This window comes from Halyomorpha halys, unplaced genomic scaffold (assembly GCF_000696795.3).
Source record: "Halyomorpha halys isolate HHAL.00 unplaced genomic scaffold, Hhal_1.1 Scaffold120.1, whole genome shotgun sequence".
NCBI lineage: Eukaryota > Metazoa > Arthropoda > Insecta > Hemiptera > Pentatomidae > Halyomorpha > Halyomorpha halys.
This window is the reverse complement of record NW_027108251.1, coordinates 728,876-752,559: the sequence shown is the minus strand read 5'-3', so window position 1 is coordinate 752,559 and position 23,684 is coordinate 728,876. Positions and strand designations below refer to the sequence as shown.

General features: G+C 29.9%; 2 protein-coding genes across 2 annotated transcripts in view; both read right to left on the bottom strand.

Moving 5' to 3' along the window:
* Positions 1-8,339, bottom strand: part of LOC106678054 (uncharacterized) — an 11,224-nt gene extending 2,885 nt beyond the window's left edge. The window contains exons 1-3 of the mRNA XM_014416347.2: positions 8,271-8,339; positions 5,385-5,431; positions 2,559-2,792 (exon numbers count right to left, since the gene is read on the bottom strand). Of these exons, the coding sequence (XP_014271833.1) occupies positions 2,559-2,792; positions 5,385-5,431; positions 8,271-8,295 (306 nt within the window). The 5' untranslated portion in view covers positions 8,296-8,339. The remainder of the gene's footprint in view (positions 1-2,558; positions 2,793-5,384; positions 5,432-8,270) is intronic.
* Positions 8,340-16,727: 8,388 nt separating this feature from the next.
* Hacd1 (3-hydroxyacyl-CoA dehydratase 1) lies at positions 16,728-22,983 on the bottom strand. Its single transcript, XM_014416340.3, has 5 exons — positions 22,788-22,983; positions 20,821-20,938; positions 18,946-19,175; positions 17,025-17,203; positions 16,728-16,945 (listed from the first exon to the last, which is right to left on the bottom strand). The coding sequence occupies exons 1-5, from the start codon at positions 22,886-22,888 to the stop codon at positions 16,866-16,868; spliced, it is 708 nt and encodes a 235-aa protein (XP_014271826.1). The 5' UTR covers positions 22,889-22,983; the 3' UTR covers positions 16,728-16,865.
* Positions 22,984-23,684: the final 701 nt, after the last annotated feature.

Here is a 23,684-nt window from a genome sequence, read left to right as displayed (position 1 = left end):
AATGATTTATATCACGTTTGCTCCCAGTGGTTCATTTATTGTAGCTACAAACTTTAAAAATTACAGTTTTGAATCTTTTTATTAGTAATAAAATAGAAATTAAGGATTGATACAAAATACAAATTCCGGAAAAAAGGGCTTTTTTGTGCGAACGTCTTCTACTTTATTTATTGAGTGATTTTTTTTTTCTGTTCCTAGTTTGAGTTATAATGTCCTTAAGTTTTATAATCTCTGTTTTTAATAAATTCTTTAAAAACTACACACTGAAAGATTATTTGTACCGTATTATACAGTGAAACGAACATTTAACGGACACGTACTCGGAATTGTAGCCGTTACATAGAGATTTCCTTTGAGAAGAGAGCAAGGTGAAAATACCACGAATATGAAATAATAAAGCTGTTTATCAAATCATCACTTAATTAGTAATTAATTCGTCAATCCGAAAGAAACAATAACATGGTTTTATATGATTAAAAAAAAATCAAATCAATTTCTAGGGACATCTTGCCTCAACCATCGTTTTGTTGAATAATTAAATAATTACAAACAAACGTATGTTTGTATGCGTACTTGTTATCTAATATAATTTTTCGTAAATGCTCTAATTTTGGTAGACAACAGTATTATGTAACATATCCTCAAAATAAGGGACCCACAATAATTAGATGTAGATTCCTGAGTTTTTCATTCATACTTTATGAATTGTTTCCATTATAAAGGGGTGAAATATGGAGATGGAGAATAGATTTGATGTCCACATCCGGAATGGAGAGATTCCGTAATAGTGGAGTTCAAATGGGTTCGAAATTAACCTAGTTGGCCGGACCTTAATACAATTATTCGTTAAGAGGGTTTTAACTGTAATATATTATTATAAAAAATGTAATATATTATTTGTTTTCCTAATCTTCTAGTTCCTAATTCCTAGCTCCTAATTCCTAGCTCCTAATTCCTAGCTCGTTGCCTTATATTATCTACATGAACATTTTATTAAAAGCTTTAATATGTTACGAAAGCAAGCTGACTTTGGAACCAAAGTTCATGCTACACTGTTTGTCTGAAGTATGTTAAGATCATCAGGAAAGCTCGTGCGTAGCTTGACAATGACGCATATCCTTACAAGGTGCAATGTCATTCATAAACTGCTGTTTCATCTTCCAAAGGACATTTCTTTGCTATTTACAACGTAATTTCATAGTCGTATGTTATGGAGATCCATCAAAACGACCGGCAAATTCATCTCTTTACACGCATATTTCAAGTATTTTAAACTGACATTCCCATAAATTTTATATAGTTGTATAAATAGTTGTTTTAAATTCAAATTAAAGGTACTAAGGCCTGTTTAACATTAGATTATCTCCTTTTTTCAAAATGTCTTCTAGTATTTTTTTAAAATTCTAGTGATGGCGTTATTTCTGAAGTTGACTATATGTATTTTCAGAATAAGGTGAAATTACATCCTACGTTTCTACCAACTAACTTCATTTAATGGGATCGTTAATTTTGGAGAAAAAAAACATTTTCAACACTAAAATATTAATAAGTAGAAGTTTAAAAATTACTCTTTAATCTCTGGTAAAATTCTAAAATTGTTTTAGAACTTTTTCCTAGCTTCGAAAAACGGATTTTGGGAGGGGTGAGAGAAATGGTATAATATTGTACTTACTTGAACAAACGATTCCGTTGATATTTATTAAATTAGAAAGTTAGAAGTACTCGTCTGAAATTTATTTTACTTTTTTCAGCTATTCCTGTTTCTTATTGAAAGATTAGTTTTGTGTAACTCATTCATATATGTGGCCGTACCAGAGGGGGGCAGGAGGTGGCAACTGGCCCCCTAGGGGTAAAAAAAAAAATTAATTTAATACAAAAAATGAGACCTGGGTACTAAAAGATGAAACTATTTTTTTTTAAATAATAAAATACTTTTTATCGTTTTTCATTTTGTAGCCAGTAATAATGTGGCATCATAATTGTATTTAGTGTAGAAAAGGTTTAAAGGAAAATATACAATTGGACGCATTCGATATAGTCCATAAAATCTATTCTCCTTTTCTCTTTGATGGTTGAGGCCATTTTTGTGTATATTCAGTTCATGTACCATAAAATAGAATTCTATTCAGCAAACTGGTATAACATTTTACGACACTATCAGTCAAATTTGAACTGGAATATTTTAGTTTAGTTCAGGTTAACCGTTTAACCTTAGAACTAACTTTTAAGATTTTTGGGAAGGCGATAGTACTCTAAGTAAAAAAATTCGAAAATAGGTACATTTTTTCAGACTCTGTTGAAACCTTTTAAAGAAAGCTGATTTAATCTATTTAAAAAATTGTTTCAAGAACCTTGTAGATTTTAAAATGTTCTAATGCGAGTGAAGCCTATTTCAATCAATCATTTTCTGACAATTTTTCCCCCTTCCAACTTTTTGTTTTTCAATACTACTAGTTGAATCCTTTGCACTTCACTAAATTAAACAAGTTTTAATTTCTGGTATCTGTCAAAAATAAATCCAATGTATTTATTTTTGACAGATAATCCTTGATCCTCACCTGGTTGAATATAGTTTCCTGGGGACAGATGAAGCTCCACATGAAGGTCTGCTGAGTGCCGTCGGTGTCCCAGACGACCGGAAGGCAGACGTGGAAGAGCTGACAGTCGTTGTCCAGATCGGCATAGTAGCCATAACTCCGTGACTGGCAGCTGAACGAGGTGTCGATGTTCTCCCGGATGGCAGTGGCGTTGTCAGGAAGCGAGAACCGCTCCAGGGGGAGGCCACGTCGCACCTGTGCAACATATCCCTGGATAACTTAGCAACTGGAGTAACTGACATGGGTTTATGTTTCAAGAACATAGAGTATTCATTTAATGCCCTTTACTTAAAATTAATGCAAAAAATTAAGGAAATGAAATGAAAATAACTTCTGGAACAGGTCCCATAAGTCACAAAGGCTATCCGTTGCTTTTCTTTGATAGTGTCACAACTTAAAAAGACAATAACTTTATATAGATTGTAATTTATACAACAAACTGGGGTAACTTTGAAACATTCTTCAGGAGGACACAAATGCAATTGTCCACCCATATTAAAATATATTTACTTCGTTTTTTAGATTAGTAATTGTTAATTGTTCAATGCACTCGGCATTTGTTTTAGCCTAAATGAATAGTGTTTATAAATTCTCACTTTAAGATTTTTATAATTATGTTTTTATTCGTATTTTGAAAATTTGGCAAAAAAAAAAATAATGAAGTATTGTACATTACTGTGTGTAGTTCATTTTGAATTTAAATACATATTGTTTAATGAACTCATATATTTTTTTTAATGTGGTTCCGCACGAGAAAACGTAGAATGTAAAATTATTCCTAGGATTAAAATCTCATTTATTATAAGAGTGTCTTAAACGTCCCTCCTCTAAATCCACGAATGGCAGGATCTTCGACAATGGATATCACTCAGGCATCTGATGGATTAAGATGGTTGGCCGTTGTTGGACAAGCCAAGAGGAAACTTGTATGTCCATCATGCCATCAGAAGTATTCCTAAGACCGATCCACTTCAGGTTTAGGACTCTTATCAAACTTAATACTTTGTAAGCTGAGAAAAAAGGAAAATATAAAAAATAGGTTCTGTCAACCTTTATAAAGGTAAATCCTTAATTTCTGTCACAAGAATTCAAATATATCTCTAGGGATTATTGAATTCATTTGACAAGGGCATAGAATCAGAAATTATGTTATGCTGACAATGCAAATGATTCTATTACTTTTTTCCCCTTTACTTGTACAAAACATGAAGCTAATTAACACTCCGCATATCGGGATGACTTGCTGTCCCAGCGTCGAGGTCAGCTTCCAAAAAGAGAATTCGTTGTCGTCCTTCGACTAAGTGCCAGGCAAACAACAAATGTCTGACGGAATTTCCCAGCGGATATTTGAGTCGGCGATTCTCGTCCGTGCTTATCATACTAAAGTCTAAAGGCGGATCTACAGAGCATTCCCAAAACGTTTGGACTGTCAAAATTAAAATAGTTCTACAACGGAATTTATCTCTGTTCAAATGCACACTTCTTAACTCATTAATTCTTATAATCTTATTAATTTTATCACTCTTATTCATTGAAAGTGTAAAATATTTAAGTTATTATTTGAAGTTAATTTAATATATAAATTTGGCATATATTTTTAAGCATTTTTTTCATGAATATGAAGCGTGGCGAGAACAGAATAATATCAGGAAAGAAAAAGTAGTTCTTAAACTACTTTTGCTTTCAACTGCTCAAGCATGAAATTACTCTGTTAACAAATCTTTTAAATAATTAGTTTTCAACGAATAGTATCAACTAATTAAAATTTCCTACCACTGTAATAGCTGTAAATTCTGGGTGAAGAAACATCTATCTATAATAAATATCTATCTTTTCTCGAGGAAATACTGAATGTTACACTGTTTCATTCACGGAATAACAAGTTAGGCACAATGATCTGTCCTCTAGTTTGAAGGGAGCTAAGTAAGCCCTGAGGTAACACCTAAATGAGCAATTTTTTTTTAATATTGCTGATTTTTTTAAATAAAAATATTCAAACAAGAACTATTACTCTCACTAAACCTTACCAAATAAAAATTTAAAAGTTTATTAAATAATATTTGTTAATTGTAGATTATAAAATTATAGTTGACATGTAATGATGAACTAGAAAGTCAAAACGTTGTTTCTAAAATGAATAATACATTATTAAGAAAAAAAGTACATTTTATCTTAATAGCTAACTTTTTCATTAATACTTAATTTCTCTCACATTTCTTTGAGCATTATTTACCTAAACATGAGAATGTAATCATAAATCATTGTCTAATAATAGCAATGCAAATTAACGTTGCATCCAATGCACGATGAGAAACAATTATTGTCGAACCTTCATCAATAATATAGAAATTAATTGTGTTATTGATTGTGATGCAAGGTTGAGTTTAGCTACTAACCCGTTTCTGTTTATTTTTTTTTCATAAATATTGAATATTTCTCCAAATAATCAATTGAAACTACATTTATTTGCATGAATTGTCTAATAATTGTATTACTTATTCATTTAAAATTTAAAATAATTAATTTCAAATTTTTCATATTCAATACTTTACCCTCACTCACAATTTTTTTTTTAAATTTTCCTGCAAGCTTACTCAACTTCAATCGTGATAAAAAATTTAATTAATTCATAATTAATAAAATTAATTAATTATCGACTAATTAATGAGGTAGCAACTTGGCGTTAGACTCTCGTGGAAAATGATAGATATCTTTTCTCATTTCATTTCTTAATACATTTCTCCAATCATCAATATTGATAAAACATACATAGATTATTATACTCACTCTGATTCGGGGAGAAGCCTGAACAAAGGTCCCGGCCACTGAAAGAGCTAAAAAAATAAACATCAGATTAAAACACTTTGTAAATCAATAAACGTTTCTTAATTGTTGCTTTATTGCATATAAAGGTCTATTATATTATATATAAAGGTCATTATCACAGAACACAACTATTTGGAATCTCAAATTTCAAAAAAATTAAAATTCTACAAACATCGTGGAAAGAAATGTTTTGAGGCACCACAAGCAACAGGTCTGGTCAAACATACTTGTCTGTCTACTTTGGAGAGAAATTTGCTTAAATTTTTGTTTGATGTGATTTCGTGTCTATTTGGCTTTTTAATCGATTTAACGGTCAGTCCGATCTTTGTGTTTTTTTTTTATAGATTGTGCGGGTTAGTATCTAGCTAGGGACGTGACGGCCGTGCGGGTTGGGGCGCAGGTCCCAGTGCACTCGCTCGGTCCGGAACGTTGTGGGCTCGATTCCCACCTGAGGCAATTAAACATTTATTTTTCGGCGGTCCCGAAGAATGAATCTTGACACTCCCACCTTGGTTAGTACGCGGTGACAACCTAGTTAGCCATCAGGGGTTGGCAAAAAGGACCACTAGGCCCACTTGCTGGGCTTGTTCCCCCACCAAATACCAATACCAGTACCAGTAGTATCTTAGTTGGTCCAATGGATTCTACTCTACTTTCTCTCGTAAATTTAATTCTAAAATGTATTGAAAATGATAATATCCTACTCTACAGGACGCTATACTGAATATATATATATATACTTGGCAACTTTTTTAAATTTTATTTTCTAAACTTATGTGATCTGACATGCTAGGATACAATATTACTTGAGGTTTCTTTTTTTACTGTACTTAGACCTAAATTCAAAAGCAGTTGTATAATATATTGTATAACTGAAACTCATACATATTTGAAAAATAATTAGATACAATTGGAAACCGTGGAACGATAATTATATTTTAGCATTAAATTACTATTGAAAATTATCATGTAATCTTTGAAAGTACCTTTCTAAATTGAATATATTTATTTATTTTTATTATTACCAATCATTTTATCAAGAAGTGATCATACTATTCCTCAAATCGTTTCAATTGAACATTTATTGTTCTATTTTTGTTTCAATACTTTTTTTTTTTTACTCGCTATCTCGACATTTTAATCAGAAAACCTCAGACGATTATAATTTTACATCGAGAGTGATAAAACATTTTTCTCTATCAGTATGATTGTTTTATTAACAATATAATTATTTTAATTTGTTATTAAAATGAAATTTTAAAATAAAAAAAAAGAACAACGAAGTTGCAAGACTTTCAGTTATACGTTTACAATTTAGGGGATTAATAATGTTTTTTAAACATAATGGTAGATTTGTATTGGATTTTTATATACATGTTGTATCATTTGAACAATAAATTGATACATTTATCCAGAGCTTTATATATTTTTGCAGCTGCTTGAACTTAATAGAAAATTATATTTATTGTGTAAATAAACTTCATGATTCTTCTACAATATAATACATTGCATTTCCTTAAGTCTCATTTCAAAATCCTTCTTAGCTCGAGAGTGAGGTAGTACATAATTAAGCAGTTGCTATTTATGCTTCCCCTCTGTTCTTCAATTTTTCTTTTTTGTTTCCGAAATCCGCATTCACCACCCCACAAATAGAAAAGGGCACAAAAAACATTACCTATACGTTTACTTACTAAGACACTTGTAAGTATTGTATTGGCATAATAATAAGGATTAATTATGATTTTGAGAGCAAACTTCACAATAGTTCAGTCAGCAGCTATGGGAAAATGCGCATACAAAAAAATCAAATTATTAAGATCAAAATACGTTTTAGACGATATTTTACCGAAATTTTAAAATCTTCCATAGTTTACATCGAATAGCTTGGGACAAACATGTGAAAACCCACAATTATAAAAATAGTTTGAATTATTTTCATGTGACTCTTTTTCCTTTAATTCTTTTTCCAAGAATTTCATGTTTGTTTTTATAGGGATCTACCACTTGAATCATTATTACTTTAATTTTATGAATTGCAAAAAAATAATCTTCTAATTGTCTGGACTTTTGATTTGTGGAGGACTTTTATGTCTGTAGCTTATTAGTAGGCTATAGTTAAATTTATTACACAGATTGATATAATATTGAAAGTCAAAAAGTTTGTCAACTGTCTGTTTATTTTTCTTTTCATCCTGTAAACTGGTGGAAAGGTCATCTGGCAATTCATGCAGTGATATACCCTTGTAGAAAATAGAGAACTGTACGTAAAAATGTGTTTTTCAGTAAGTTGTGTTTTTTTTTTTTTTTTAGCTGCAAAATATTATAAAGTTAAATCAGACTTAGTAACTTTTTTTTTTGCTCTCCACTAAAAGACATTTCAGGAAACACTCCTGTGCCTTGTTTTAAAAACAAAATTGATTCACGTACCCTATTTATTTCAAATTTGACTTCGAATGAATGTGTTGTCAGTCAATAGTGAGTAGTGTTAGTTTTGTGCATCAGATTGCACTCCTTGATTTTTACGAGTTAGTCAGGAATGAATTTTTTATTTTTTGTTATTCGCTTTTCTAATATAAACACGATATGTTTATGCAACTATAAGAAATATCCTCTGAAACTGTTGAATTATGAACTTTGAATTTTTTGTTGTCGATTCAATATCTGACCTTCTACATACCAAAATTTCTATATATTGATATAGGCCTTACAGTATACCTTATAATCAAGGAATTAGCAACTAGAGTCTTCATTATAACTGGAAACTAAGTTGAGCATGCGTATTTAAGACTAGTCATAAATGACTCATAAAATACCCAATTAAGTAATTATAAATAAATTGATAATTACCTGTAATAATGATATCAATGAGCATGGTGACTGTCTGTGTGTAGGACGAGAAGTGGCGGTGGGGGTAGTACTTGGCAGGTATATATATCTAGTCTCCAGCCGGGTCATATGTATTCCTCCAGCGTCCAGGAGCCGGGGTGGCATGCGGAAACCTCTTCTGGAGGATCGCACCGTTAGCACACGTGCGGTCCACGTGGGAATTGGTCATCATCATCATTAACACTTCGGCCTTATTGATATATGACTCATTGGAAGCATGCCTTGATCAATGGAGGGTAACTGTACGGCCGTAGTGGGTCACTGAGGCTGGGTGCTTCGACTAAATATAACGTTCCTCGATTGAGTAATTTAAAACTTTATAATAACTCAGTTTTATTTTTTGCTTCCTCACAACCAAACGTTGGGAAGTTTTGTATTCATGCAGAAAATAGATGAATTCAATATTTTTACTCTCATTTTACGTTTGACACATCAGATAACAAATTCGGTTCGGTACCTGAATGTAGTCAAAATTGTGTTCTGGCATGATCAATTTAACTTGATTTGGTTTAGGCACCGACTTAAACTAAAATGGATGGGTTGAGAGTTTGCAGATGTCTACAGCTGTTGTGAGTTGAATTAAAGCAGCTGTAGTAGTGTAGATTACAATCCACATAATAACTTTTAGTATTTATATAAAATTATTATTGTTTTAATTATTAAATTGGGCAGTTCAGTGTGTAAAGCGCTGTGTGTTCGAGTGTCCTGCTGGAGCACACCCACCTTCTTTAAGTGGGTATCCTGAATTGATGGAAAACATGGCAATCGAGCTCTCCTTCTTCCACAACCGTTGTTCAAGAAATAGTTTTACCTTACTGAAACTGAACTTAGATGTTATAGTGGTATGGTTTTTTTTTTTAAATAATTCAATTATGGATATCTCAATAAGTAACGCATAGTACTTCTTATCTCCCAGATCTATGCTCAAGTACGGCGGTGTAATTAGTTCGTTACATTAGCCGTGGATCTATCTCGTAGTCGAAAAACCCTCAAGGAGTACATCCAGTTTCTTAAATATGGGTACTCTTAAACTGGGGGCTCAATGTGGTGATGGATTCTGACCAAATAACCTCCCTGCTCATCTGTTGGTGTAGAAACAATAATTCCATACAATGTTCTGAACTTTTGACCCTATATGGGTTTTAGTTGTAAAGGTAATAATTAAATTATTTGATCACTACCAAGGAATTGTTTCCAGCAGATCCAGAGCCTAAGATTTTCAAGTAATTTTAACGTTTTATCTAATCAACAAATCTATTAATTTTAAATTTGAATGTTCAGATTAGATTACTCAGAAAATAGATAGTACTGCTAGTATTGATTAACATTGTCATTGTTAGGCACAAATTAAATGGTTGTTTTGTTTTAGAACAATGATTCTACTAAATACTAAGCCATCATATTATCGTTCTATTCAATGCATCCTGTGTTGCAACGATAAAGGATATTCTACAAAATAAAAAAAAAACTCCTAAAACGCTGTAATCCATTATGAAGTAAAAGGACAACCATAAACTGTTTTGCTTTATTTTGTGATCTATTTTTAAAATCGTCTCTTCCACGATTATTCCCTCAATTGGATGCACAATCACTTTCCTGAACCTTTTTGTTGCGTAAAAAAATTCTATGGAAGTCCCAAAGTTGGCATGGTGTCCATTACCTTGACAGTTACAGCGTCGTTTTTGCTGACTCGCATTGTCTCAATGGTTGCATCCTGATCCCTTGTCGAATACAAACGCTGCTACTTTTATTACCATACAGGAGGGGAGGTAGCTGTTATAAATGCTATTTATACCTAAAGTCTTATTAACAAATATGAAAACATTTCGTGTTAAACATTGGTCTTATAAATTTACCATTAATATTTCTCATTTTAAAAAGAAAAGGAAACCTGAAGGGGTATAGACATTTAAAATGGATGTCTGAAATACTGTTAGCAGGGTTGGTACACTTGTGGAAAATAGATGGCAGAAGAGGACGAGATAGACGAAGGAAAACCTGACACAATGAAATGGAAGAATCTTTGAAGGACCATGGCCTGAGAGTAGAGAGTGTGGATTGGACAGGGTGATCTGGAAGAATACCCAGGGAGATCCGAAAGGAAATTCATGTTGAGGAAACGTACTGCTTCAGTGAAAAATCCTCAATCTTTATTAAAAACATAACAATAAAATTAAAATGGTAAAGACTTGTTAGAGCATAAACCTCTTTGCTAAATAGTTACTATATTTATATTAGGAGATTATAACATAACTTTATGATCTATGGGTCAGACACGATTGTTAGTGTATTGCAGATACTAAGCAAATACATTAAATATATATTTTATAAATGAGTAGTTTTTTAATATCGATGTTTCAAAATTACACAAATATTCGAATTTAATGAGCTTCGGATAAAGAAAGGCTCGTAGATTTACAACCGATAGAGCTAAAGAGAAGTTTGATAGCTCATTTAAAAGCTTATTGTGTTTGTTAGCATTTGGTTTATAGAAAATTCAAAATTAATTTATTATATTTACTTTTTCCAAAGTTTTAAAAATCCCAAAAACACCATTACATATTCGGAAAAACATAGAATTTGTTTTAATTATATGGTATTCCTATTTATATTGTTAGAATCATATCAAATTACAGGATGGAGAAAATATGGGATTACAAATAAATAAAAATTTACATGTTAAGGAGATGCTAGATTTTACAACTAGAAAGAGAGACCTAATTTTCACTTTAAATTTTGCCAATTCAATCCAAAATATTAATGAAATCATATGAATACACATTATCATGCTGAAATGTTGCATAATGGCTGAAAGATATTTTTGAAAAAAAAAAATAGTTTTTGCAATTAGTGTAACAATTAATCCAATTACTGAATACGTCATGTTTCATTTAAACGACGGTGGGGCCAGTTTGAAACAGAGTTTCGATTACTTTCAAATTTGTTTAATTGAGTTCTCGAAAATCTATTATCTCATTTCTTACTCCCTTTGCTTATGATTGATGAGGAAATAAAATCTCAATTCTCACTCGAAACGGATTAATTGATTTTTAATAAATATATGAAAAAAGCAGAATAAAAAAATGATAAAATAATCCATTATAAATAGTATCATAATCGTAGATCTAAATGATTAAGGAAGATATAGTAGAACTATCTGTCTTTTGATGTGTAGGAATCCCTACACATGATGTTATTAAGGATTATACTATCTTTTTTTATTTATTTTTTGGTAGGAGAATTTTATCGAGAATTAAACTATTTTTTCGATAATAAACAACAACAAAATATAATGTATCTTATATATTATATATCTGAGGTGGTCATGAAAAACTAGGTAAGTTGAATTGCCTAAAACTGACTTAACAAATTGAACACAACTTAAAAGACGTCCCGAAGATGGTTTACACCCAATTAACTTAATTTTATACAATTCGACCTAAGTTTTGATAGGATAATTGATGATGAGGCAAGAGAATAATCAAGTTCTGTTAAAGCGTATTATACTCGGAAGAGACAGAAAAAATATATAATAACGATAATAGTTTAAATTATTGAAGAAGTAGTAAAATTAATTAGCTCGGCAAGAACAAGGTACTTAAGTGGAGTTTCCATGGTGACGGTGATTACAACTCTAAGTTCGTCACGTATATGCAGATAGTTGAAAGTACAACTAACTTTCAAGCAAATACTGATAGTACGACAGCAAACGTTAGGTTACACGATCATAGTGGCTGCGCTAGCTTTCACTATCAACGTGGAACCCTTGCTTTAGGTGAATGAAATTGATATGAGGCAATAAAATTGGTATGAGGCAGGTGATTGCAACACTAAATTCGTCACGCATACGCAGATATTTGAAAGTACATGTTAATTATCTATGCAATTTTAAAATTCTAAAAACATATCTCACCAGTAATTGGGTCTTTAGAATAAAATGTATCATGATCTATTAGCTACATTTATAAAAAGAAAAGGAGATTAAATTTCTTCAGGCTTAAACATAATAAAATGCAATACAATTAATTAAATACTTAAAATCTTAAACTTAAAGGATTCACATGGTGCTTTTCGATGTTCAACCTTTCTGTTCCTGAGACGCCATATTGGAAAGAGTAGAGAGATCGTACTCGCTCACTTTTATTTGAAAATCCAAAATGTAAGGAAACTTCAAACTGATAAAATTGTGACAAAATGTTCCACTAAAAGAGTAACTGAAATTTAAAATGAACACTAATTAATACCTTTGTTGTTAAGCAATAGGGACTTTAACGATGTAAGTTTATGTGTAAATAGAAGAGAAAATTATTGCCATCAAGTTTCCATATCCACAACAAACGAATGAAAAATCCAAATCCAAAAGAGGTGAGAAAATATAAATATTGCACCAAACTCACCGATTCCATACCATAGCTCTTAAAAAATAGTTTCAAAATTCCATCATAACTTTACCTTTCGTCGTAAATCTATGACTTCCTGTCCTATGCCTTTGGTATCCTTTAGTAATTCTCCACATATCTCTATGGAACAGATTGTTTGTTAAGGACATCTAGACAAACGACTGTAAATCCTCATGCAAGACCAAAAGGACCAATTGCTTGTCGATTTCGACTGGTTCAACACTTAGAAGACAAACGGTCTACAGTTCCAACTAATTACAAAAGACTTATTGTATAGCTAAAATAAGGCCTATTTGGACCTAGTAAGTTGAGATTTGAGACTCCAGTAACCCATCAAATTTTTTCGCTTTTAATTTTGAAATTTCATAAGCCTTCGTAAAATCCTCAATCCATCCTACTTTGTCTCAAATTGAATCATCCATAATGACCTCTGTTTCGTACTTATAAAACATTTCAATTTTGCTCTCCTTCCCCAAGAAAATGTACCCTATGTTACTGATGGGTTGTTTTTTTAACATTGGAGTTTGCTTTAGCCTATTTGGTCTATTGTTATTTGTTTTATATAGAATTTTTGTATCTGTATTTATTTTTTTTATCAATTTGATTTTGAAATTCTACACGGTGTCTTGTCAACCGTCTGTTAATGTATTATATTCCAGCAACCGTCTGTTGATACGACATCTCTTATCCTATTTATTCCCATCTGTTATTATTACTTTTAACGTTTTAAACTTAGCAGAAGCGGTGATGGGGAAGGGATTCTTTAAAACAAGTGAAAAATTAAGTTCAGTACTTCATCAAGACATTTTGTTACTTCGTAAAAATTTCTTTTTTATGAGGTAGTAATCAGTTCAATTTCTTAGTTTAGTAAAATATTTCTTTATTAGTATGTAAGAAACATGGAAGACTTCATACTAGTTAGTTTTATTCTGTTAATGAGCTGAAGAGAAAGGAGTTTTCCTTCCTTTGCATCTTTGAAGAAGCTTTATAATAAAAAATTCTATTAATTCTTTCCTAAAAAGACTTCAACGCAGTTTAAAATATTTTGAAACCAGTTTAGTTATTTTACTTATTTACGAGCTTAAATTAAAATCCCTTTTTTTCCTGTTCTGTTTTTCTTTTTTCACTTATTCTTTTAATTAACCGAAAGAGAATCCCCTGCAGATCCCGTTCAGTAGGCACGGGAGGAGTATGTTGATTCCCATCAGTAATCAAGAACATCGAACACGTCCATTAAACGTGACATGATTTTGGAAGTGCCGTATGGTGGGTTCCCATAATGGTCAGGACTGTTAAAACTCATCTTGAAAATTGATGTAATTAAATTTGCGCATCAAAAGTTTGACCCCAGGAGAAATCACAGTACGTTGGTCTATTCTCAATGTTAATGATACATACACTTTTAAGTGCTCCTCCTTCAGAAGTCAGTTGAATTTTAATAAGTTTTTAATGGGGAGTTGGTGAGAATATGTACTAAATACTGATCGATGCCTGGATAATACTCATAATCTTCTTATTTTTGTTATTAATATTCATTGCCCATCTTGGGCAAAACAAAGATTTGTTTATTGAACAATTATCTATTTTTTTAAATGCAATTTTTTAAACTCTCATATCTGTTTTGTGACCATTAAGTGGCAAACACTAGGATACATCCAAGGGTCCTACAGCGAATACCTATAGGACTTGTCACCCGCTTCACTATCTAAAGCGAATACCTTTCGGAATTAAGTTTCCATCCTGCGAGGATTTATGACAAATCATCTTGTGAATCCACTTCCTGTCCAGCAAACCTTACCAATTGAACATGTATTGTAGAGACCTTCTTGTGTAGAGTACCTTCCTCTTACATTGATGTCAGAACTAATCAAACATAGCTACCTCCACACCTTGCTCATCTAAGGTTTAAAAGGGACCCTTCCCCGATTTGTCAGAATGACACTAAAACCAAACATAGACATTCAGAATGATCATGTAGTAATACTGATGACAGACAATTTTGAAATCCGATCATTCAAAATTTGAGGCTGTGAGGTCTTCACTCTTTTCTTGCATTTCAGTTTATTCGAATCAAATTCATTATTTCAATTTTATTTAATATATAAATAAAACAAATTAAATAAACTAAATTGATTACGAATCGAAAGTGACCCTGCGGAGAAGCTTTTACTGTTCAATATCTCATATACAAATAAGCACCATTCAACCTGATAGTATAGGGTTTTCATGATTCAATCAGTCTGGCTTTGGAATGACTGTCATTCCGAATGATCATTTAAAGGTCTCTTAAGTATTTTTTATGTTGGTGTTTGACTGGAAATATGCTTTAAAACTGTAAGATAAGCCTTAGAAGAAATTAGGTTCCATTCTCAAACCAGGAGAGGTTCATTCTTTCTTTTCTTGATAGCTGACTCAAATAAAGAACAAAGTATAATTGCACTTCAAAGTACCTATCTTCTGATTAGAAGAAAGCCACAGTTTGTTTTAGAATATTCCCACAAATATCATTCTTATCATCACTAATGCTTAACTTATCTTCAGTTGGCAATCTGCTCCCTCCCTTTACTGATAGTGAGTGAGCCATCAATGATAGCTCTCTTGAATATAGTTTTTTTTTCTTTTTTTTTTTTTACAGCATCATTAATATTTATTATAACAATATTTTTGATGAGTGATTTAAGTAGCATTTTATAGCTTGGATAATTTAAAGAGCGATAAAATTAAATTAACAATATACCATTTAAAGTATTTTTCCCATCTTTATTGTTTAAAAAATGTGAGTTTTTTATCAATCTTCAAAATTTTATCAATAAGTTTGTCTTAAAATATTGGTTATTTCAGATTTTTAAACAATCAGAGAAGCATATTTTAATATTTTTAAGTATTATAACAGTTGAAAATCAAACAGTATGAAACTTTTCACTAAACATTTTAGAATGAACTATATTGAACATTATTAATATTTTTTTTCTAAATCGTGCCAACATGCATAATTTTCAAAATCTAAAAATGATCTTTTCAACTGGCCTATGTTTATAAATAGAAATATTTTTGTTCCTAGAAAATAATCCTCCCTCCTAAATTTAGGATAAAAACTATTGAAAAAGTTTATACTTGGTACATGAGCCTTGTTGCTTTGTTAAAAATCAATTCAAGGTCAATTTAATATACTAAAATTATCAATAGTAAGCAGCATTAGTTAAATATTCTGTCTTTCCTTAATATACTTTATATATTTCTTGATCTTCAACATTAACTTTCAAATTTGATTCTTCTCTATGTGATATTAAGCAGACTTTAACAGACACCAATTGGAGTAATCATATTTGTTAAGTAACACTGCATTATCTTTAAATTTTGTAACCATTCTTTAAATTTTGATTATGAAGATAAACAATTTTAGAGAGATGCTATTTCTATTCAGCTGTTTTTTTAACTTCAATTCGAAGATGAAATATTTATAATTCATTGCAATACATAATTAATTTTTTTTTTATTTCATTATGTAGACCTTTTTTCTTAAAATCTTAGTTATTATTTATTAAAACAAATAAGGAATTGGTGAACAAGAATAAATTATAATAATAAGATCACAAATTTATAAAAACAATCTATTATCAAAATAATATATGATAAATAAATAAATAACTTTATAATATAATTACAAAATGGCTTTCTACATTGGCAATTAAAACTAAAGTTTCCAGATCATTTTAATCACTTGACGACAATATGATAACTATCAGAACAATATGTTCAGAATCACAATTGTCTCTACAATAAAATTTATTTAAATATAAACTAATATCATAAAACAACATAAAAGGAAAAGTTTTAAAATAATATGACCACTAAAACTTAAAACCTTTACAAAAACAATCATAATTTGACCTATTTACAAAACCCTATTTTTTTTCCATTATCTTGAAATATTTCATAGAAAGATTCCAAATAGAAGATTAAGCTGGATTGGAATAAAAATGAACTTCCAAATTCCAAAAATAATAAATCCATCTTTATGGATTTCTACTCCCACAATATGGAGTTGATAATGCTACTAGCATTTTACAAGCTAATCAGAACCCAAATTCCTTCATATTTTATACATTTGACCTTTAACACTTAAAGATTATATGTGATAAGTATAACACAATGTTTAATTCATTTTTTTCCCCGATTCTCCACCAATTATTTTTTTCCTCTGTGAAACCATGTGAAGGTACAGCCTTGGGAACACTGAAAATCATAATAATAAATTAAAATTTGCTATTAAAATTTAAATTTAGTTAGCACAACTATTATAACATGTACTCACAGGGTAAATAAGATGCCATAATAGCAAGCTGGAAATAGTGATAACTAAAAGTAAAATTCGCTACGTTCGGAAGCTCCATTGACCACAAATGATGCTGTTTCACAAATTTTTGTGCAGCATAAAAGCAAAGAAGTTCACCAGTTACCCCAACAGGATAAAGAACATAGAAGAGTGTGTACCTAAAACACACGAAATTAAATTAAGTATAAAATAACAAGATAAAACATTTTTTTTTCTAACAAATATATTCTCTCACAGAGTAATTTTAATTGATATCAGAAATCGAAACACTTTTTTTAATACATAAATATCAAATAGTAAGGTGAGATCACAGTGTTTCAGTCACCATATGAAGACCACAGGGGAAAAACACGTGTCTAAAAAACTTAAATGCGAGAAAAGTGAAATTCTAAGTTAGAGATGGCATAAAAAAAAATGTATTATCATTATTCATTTTTAAGTGTTGAAAGTTCATTACTTTTTGAATCTCACCTATTTTATTATCTCTTTTTGGTCTATGGTGCTTTCCTTCATTTATATTAATCCACCAATAACTCAATTTTGAAAGAAAAAAAAGTAACATCATCTGTTTTTCGCTTAGTCTTCAAATATATCCAATCATATTAGCACTTCTCAAAAGATAAACTTTACAATATAATTTTGTAAATAATGAAAATATAGAGTTTAAATAAATATAGTATTGAGTTGATACAAAAGTATTCGGTTTCTAACTTTGCTGCATTTTAAAACCACTTGTATAAACACTAGAAATCCAATTTCATGAAACTGAAATAAAACTTATTTTATATCGGTTTATATTTTATGTATTAATATACAGGTATATTTTATATCCTCTTTCACCCAAATTCAAATAAATTTGTTCATTTAAAGCCTCTGAAAAGGAAAATATCAGAATGATAATCGTCAAATTAATTTTCTTGAATTAAATCTATAGTGCAGTGCTGCACTAATAATACCAAGTGGGATCAGAGAACCATTAATAAATGCACAATGCAGCATTGGTATCGGTTCCAGAAATTTTTAGTTAGTAAAGGTTTTGAGTTGGAAGACAAGGAAGGTTGTTGGTACACTATTTTGTAGCTGACAATGACTAGCTATAGTCACCAATAGTGGCAAGATTATCACTGCCTATAAATACTCTTAATAAATTAATGTCATAGATCGGAAGTTACAATCTCTTTGCCCAGCATTTACTAATTCAAAGAGACTGATCTTTATCTACAATAATGCTTGGCAAAACATTGCACGACCAAAACTGCTATGACTACACCATTTTGGGCTCCAAAATCTTCAAGGCTTACTTTTTTTATGTGACTTCTCCTCTGTTGACTTATACTTCTTTTAAGCACGTGAACAACTTTCAAAACTAGAGTGATATTGAAAATGTGTTTTCCCAGCTCATTTTTTTTAAGATGACAAAATTTCTTTCCTGCTGAGATAAACAAACTTGTTGTACATTGGGAAAAGTCTACTGCTTCTCTAGGAATTTTTTTTTACTAAATATATATTACTGAAGAAAAGATATCACAATCAGAATTCTAAAAATTTCAAACATTTTTCATCTTAAGTAAAATTTTTGAGCGAATCTTAAAAGTTTGAAGCATTAATTATCTTTTGGTAGTTTTAAAAACCAAGAAATGCTATGACAAATGAGTTTTTAAAGCACTTTATTGGTTCTTATAACTGGAAATAGACAACATATACATTAAACCTCAAGATTTACACAAAACTATAAATAAAAACATTACTGGAATTAAGGTCATGCATGATACATCATATTTTAATAAATATCCAAAATTATTTTTGCATCAGCCCAATTTCAACCGAGGTATTGTAATAAGCTATTCGCATTACATCAAAAGATTTAAATCAATCAAACTAAATGAATTTGCTAACTCACCTACACCAGACTATAAAAAAAGGAACTTTAGTATAAATGTTGATTGCATAGAAAAGATATCTAATAATCTCAGTAATCGTCCAGGCAATCAAGAGAAGAAGTAATCCTATACTTCGAGGAGCTGTCGGGGTAACTGAAAGTACGCCGCAAACAACAATAACACGGGAAGCAACTTGCATACCAGTGATAAGAACATTCGATTTCACTAATCCAAGCAATACATGCAAAACCTGGAACACAATAAATTAATATTATAACAAATATGAACAAAGAGAGAGGAAAATCGCTTTGTAATGTAAAATATTCTTAGAATAACATTATAAAAGCCAATATTGAAAACGAGATAACTTATACATACAATGACATGACACCTGAATCATAAAAAACATTTTCAAATATATGCATGCTAATAATAATCATCAATTGTCGGCATCTGATGAATAAGGTATCAAGTACAAAGCTATTGATGTAATCGTTTTCTTTTTATTGTTTATTCGTTTTTTATAATTAGCCTTGCATTTAATTGATTTTTTCTATCAATATGATTAAAAAAACATTATTCAAATAGTTAAAAAAATAATGTAATTCTTTTGATATCAGAAGAACTTCATTTTAATAATTATATAAACAGTATATTGTGCTGCTGCAGCAAAAACTATATTATTGTTTAAATCTATACTAAGAATTAATAGAAAAGAATATTTATTAGAAACCTGCTATTTGCATTTATTTATGAGAAACATGCAATTTTGACCGCAACCTGGATCATATTTCTTTAATTCTAATCTGGATTATAAAATCAAAAAATTATAAAATTATAAAAAAAAAAAAAAATTTTTAATTCTATATAGTCAACTAATAACATTCTTATTTAATTGTTAAACTTTAAAAACTCTATAATAAAATTATACAGACTGATCAAAACCAAAGAGGCATAAGTCTAAGGTGATTATTGATGTGGGAATTATTAATACACTGAGAATTTTGTTTATAACATAAAAAAAAAATTTAAATTGAATCTTAAATTTAACACTTATAGTTAGTTAGGTATACAAGAGACTTCCATCACTCCCATTCTAATTAAAACAATTGAAAAGGATAGTAAAAAATATGGGTAAAAGATATGGACTTACATTATTTACATTTTTAAAATGCATAATTTTTTCTACTTTAATATAATCCTATAGATCCATTAACTCTATAATCAATACAAAGTAAACAATAAATTGATTTTTTCTTTTTGTATTTTAATCATCAAATCACAATTGCCACTTTAAATCTGACAATAAGTGGATAATATGTTCATGAGGTCAATTAATATGAGAGCTTTTCAATTCATTACAAATATATGTGTGTGTGTGAATAGGTTGTGTACATACAAACATACCTACATACACACACATATATATATACATATATATATATATAAATACATATATATTTGTGTAGTAACAGTATGTGACGGTTTTGTTCATGTTAAGTTAACCTATATTATATTTATGAATTTAATGTAAAATGTTCACAACGGACAATGGAACCCTGGAAACGAAGTTATTTATTTCAGAAGGACAGGAAATATTTTTATTTATGATAATAAATATTCCAGGTAGGTCTTGTTACACAAAAGTGAGACGACACTTCAGATGCACATCATGCAGTTATTACTAAATAACTCTTAGTAATTAATTCTATAATAGTGTATATGCAACGATGGCTTTCCCAGTTGATAAACAAAAATCAAGGAACTAACATCAAAATTAAAATCATTTAAACAAAATTATTCCTTCTTTATAATTTAGAAAAGTCTTTAATAATCAGATCGTAAGAAAAATAAAAAAAAAACATATAAAATTGATTAATCATACAAAATATTACCTCTAAAATTGCTGCATTTTGGAATATCATTAACGTAAATTTAACTGCTTCCCATAACGACGTAGAATCCTTTCCAGAGGCAAAATGTATCACTATTTGATATAATAAATAACTCCAACTAAAAATTAACACAAAATTACCAAAGGCTAATTAGATAAAATTATACTTTAAATATTTCAGTAGTTAAAAATATAATATTATGTCATGGCTTTTGGTCTGATAAAATCAGAAATGATAACATAGTTTCTTTGATTTTTATGAGATGTTAGATGTTAATGTTCTTTTCTATTTGGAAACTGCTATAGTTCTTTTCGTTAATATTCTAAGACCAGTGTACCAAAGTGATAAATTTGGTACTATGCTAATTAAAAGTGTTTTTAAAAACAACATTCCACATTTCACATTGTAACTTAGATATACTGTTTATTTTGTTTTTTACAATATACAGGCAAAGAATTTATGGTGATTTATGAAATACAGGAGTTTCTAAAACTGATGATGAAACATATAACATATACTATGAAACATATACTATTTATCACATACAGAAGCAGGTGAAACCGATGATTAACTGAACCAATTACTCAATGAAAGAATTGAAAATATCTCAAGTGCTTCATTTCCTACGACCAATGATTCATTATTGATTAGTTTGTTTAATTCAAAAACATGGCCTGATATAACTATCTTACAAAGTAAATTCGATAAAAATAAATAATTAATTACGAACAATTAATAAAACTGATTCCTTCAAAGTTTATTAATTTAATGATTCCTTACAAAGTCTGTCCTTAAATTTATAATATTTATAGGCTACTTGAGTCTGTAACAATTATAATCCTAACAATTATTCTATTAAAACTTTTTAAGGGATTCCTTAGTAAGAGAATTATCCAAAAATCAAAGAAAACATAAATGAGTAAGCTGTTTCACTAATGATGAATAATATAACTAAAAAATATCTGAATCAAGACATAGTTCGAAATAGAAAAATAAGAGACATAGTAATGCATAACCTGTCATAAAATTTCAATTTTGATTTTAACACAATTCATTTAAAAATTCGTGTATTCATCAGAAAATACTATAGTTTAACTACAAGACTAAAAATTATTCTTTTAATGGAAATAGCTATTTAATATAAAAATAAGGAGAAACATTAAAACTAGTAAAAGGAAGCTTTTGAATATATGCGGCTTCTACAAAAATAAATACAATTCCAAAATATCCAACTGATACAGAATTATCTGGATAAGAAAATTTAAAACTAATTAATACGGATTAAGGAACAGCAACATCATGCTTTATTCACATAATGATATACAAAACCACGACACTTTAAAATCAGTACAGTCTTTTAGTTGGAACAAAATATTTGTTAAAAATTTAAAATGAGAAGTCCATAAAAAAACAATTAATGAAACTATAGTAATAAATAGACCATGAAACAGTTTAGTAAACATGAGGATCTGCTATTTAAAAATTATATATGTAGACTTTTAAAAGGATTCAGTAAGATAAAATTCTTCAAAGAAGTGAAATCAAATCCATCATAAAACTTTCAAAAACCGTCATCTAAAATGATTTATCTGATGCATGCAAAATAATTGAGTAATAATTAAGGAAGTTGCAGACATTGTTTGTTATACAGCAATAATTGGCCAACAACTGTGTAGAAACAAGGCTCTTCAAAAAACAAACAGGTGACATGATCTTGATCTTGTGTGTTTCAGTATGAATGTCTTTAAAATATAAATAAAGCGTACTGAGATTACATACTCTAAGTTTATCAAATTTTTAAAAAATCATAATAAAAACAATTACAGATCAAGGAAGATATTGTATCAATAATAACTTATCACTTCTTATTATATAAAAGCAAAGGATAAATATTAAATATATATACATGGCTGGAGTCTACTGTTTTATTTTAAGTTATACTAAAGAATCAACTAACCAAAACTTACCCTAGGAACTGAAGAATATTATAAGTGAACAAATATAATTTCCCTAGAGGGCCAGGTCCAGGCGTTGGGGCCTTCCTTTTAATATTTTCCTTTGTAACCATTTTGTTAGGTACGAAGGTTTCTTGTCCAAGACTGCCAGCAGCTTCACACTAAGAACCTTCCCCTACAAATTATTATCACTAACTGAATATAGACTAGTGGCTTTCACCGAGACCGGGTAACCTTGGAGTCTCCTTCCACATCGTTCCGATAATAGGTCAACCAGTTTCCTTCGGGGATAATTAAACTTATACAAATTATTATTGTGCTTATCTCAGTTCATAAGAGAAGGTCGTGGGATAAAATGAACACATAATCTACATTAATTAAATCCTTAAGTGTAAACAGACACCCCTTATATCTCGCAAAAAATTATGTTTTCACTTAATTGTTCGCATAAAACCTTTTTATTGAGGTAATAAGTGCTCAAACAGCAAGGAACTATTTTTTGTATAACTTGCTAATTTTAGTACATTTTTTTTACGGCTACTGGGATCATCTTCCTTCAATTCTGTAAGACCAACAAATAACATTCTAATTTAATTTTGAACCTTCAAAATATTATTCATAATACAATTATATAAACTGATAATAATCGGAGTGGCATAATTTCAAGGAGGAGGGATTATTCAGATGCTGTGAGTTTTGTTTATAAGAAAAAAATTGGTGCGCACATCATAGAACTTTCACTTGCATTCTATTTTGGGATAACATTAATCGTTGTTCACTTTAAAACAGCTATTCTTCATTAAAATACTTATTCGCGTTTTTATAAAAAAGTTCATCGAAAGTATCTTCACCTTATCACCAAAATACATAGAGTGTATATCATCTTTTTGGTTCATGACCTCAACCCCA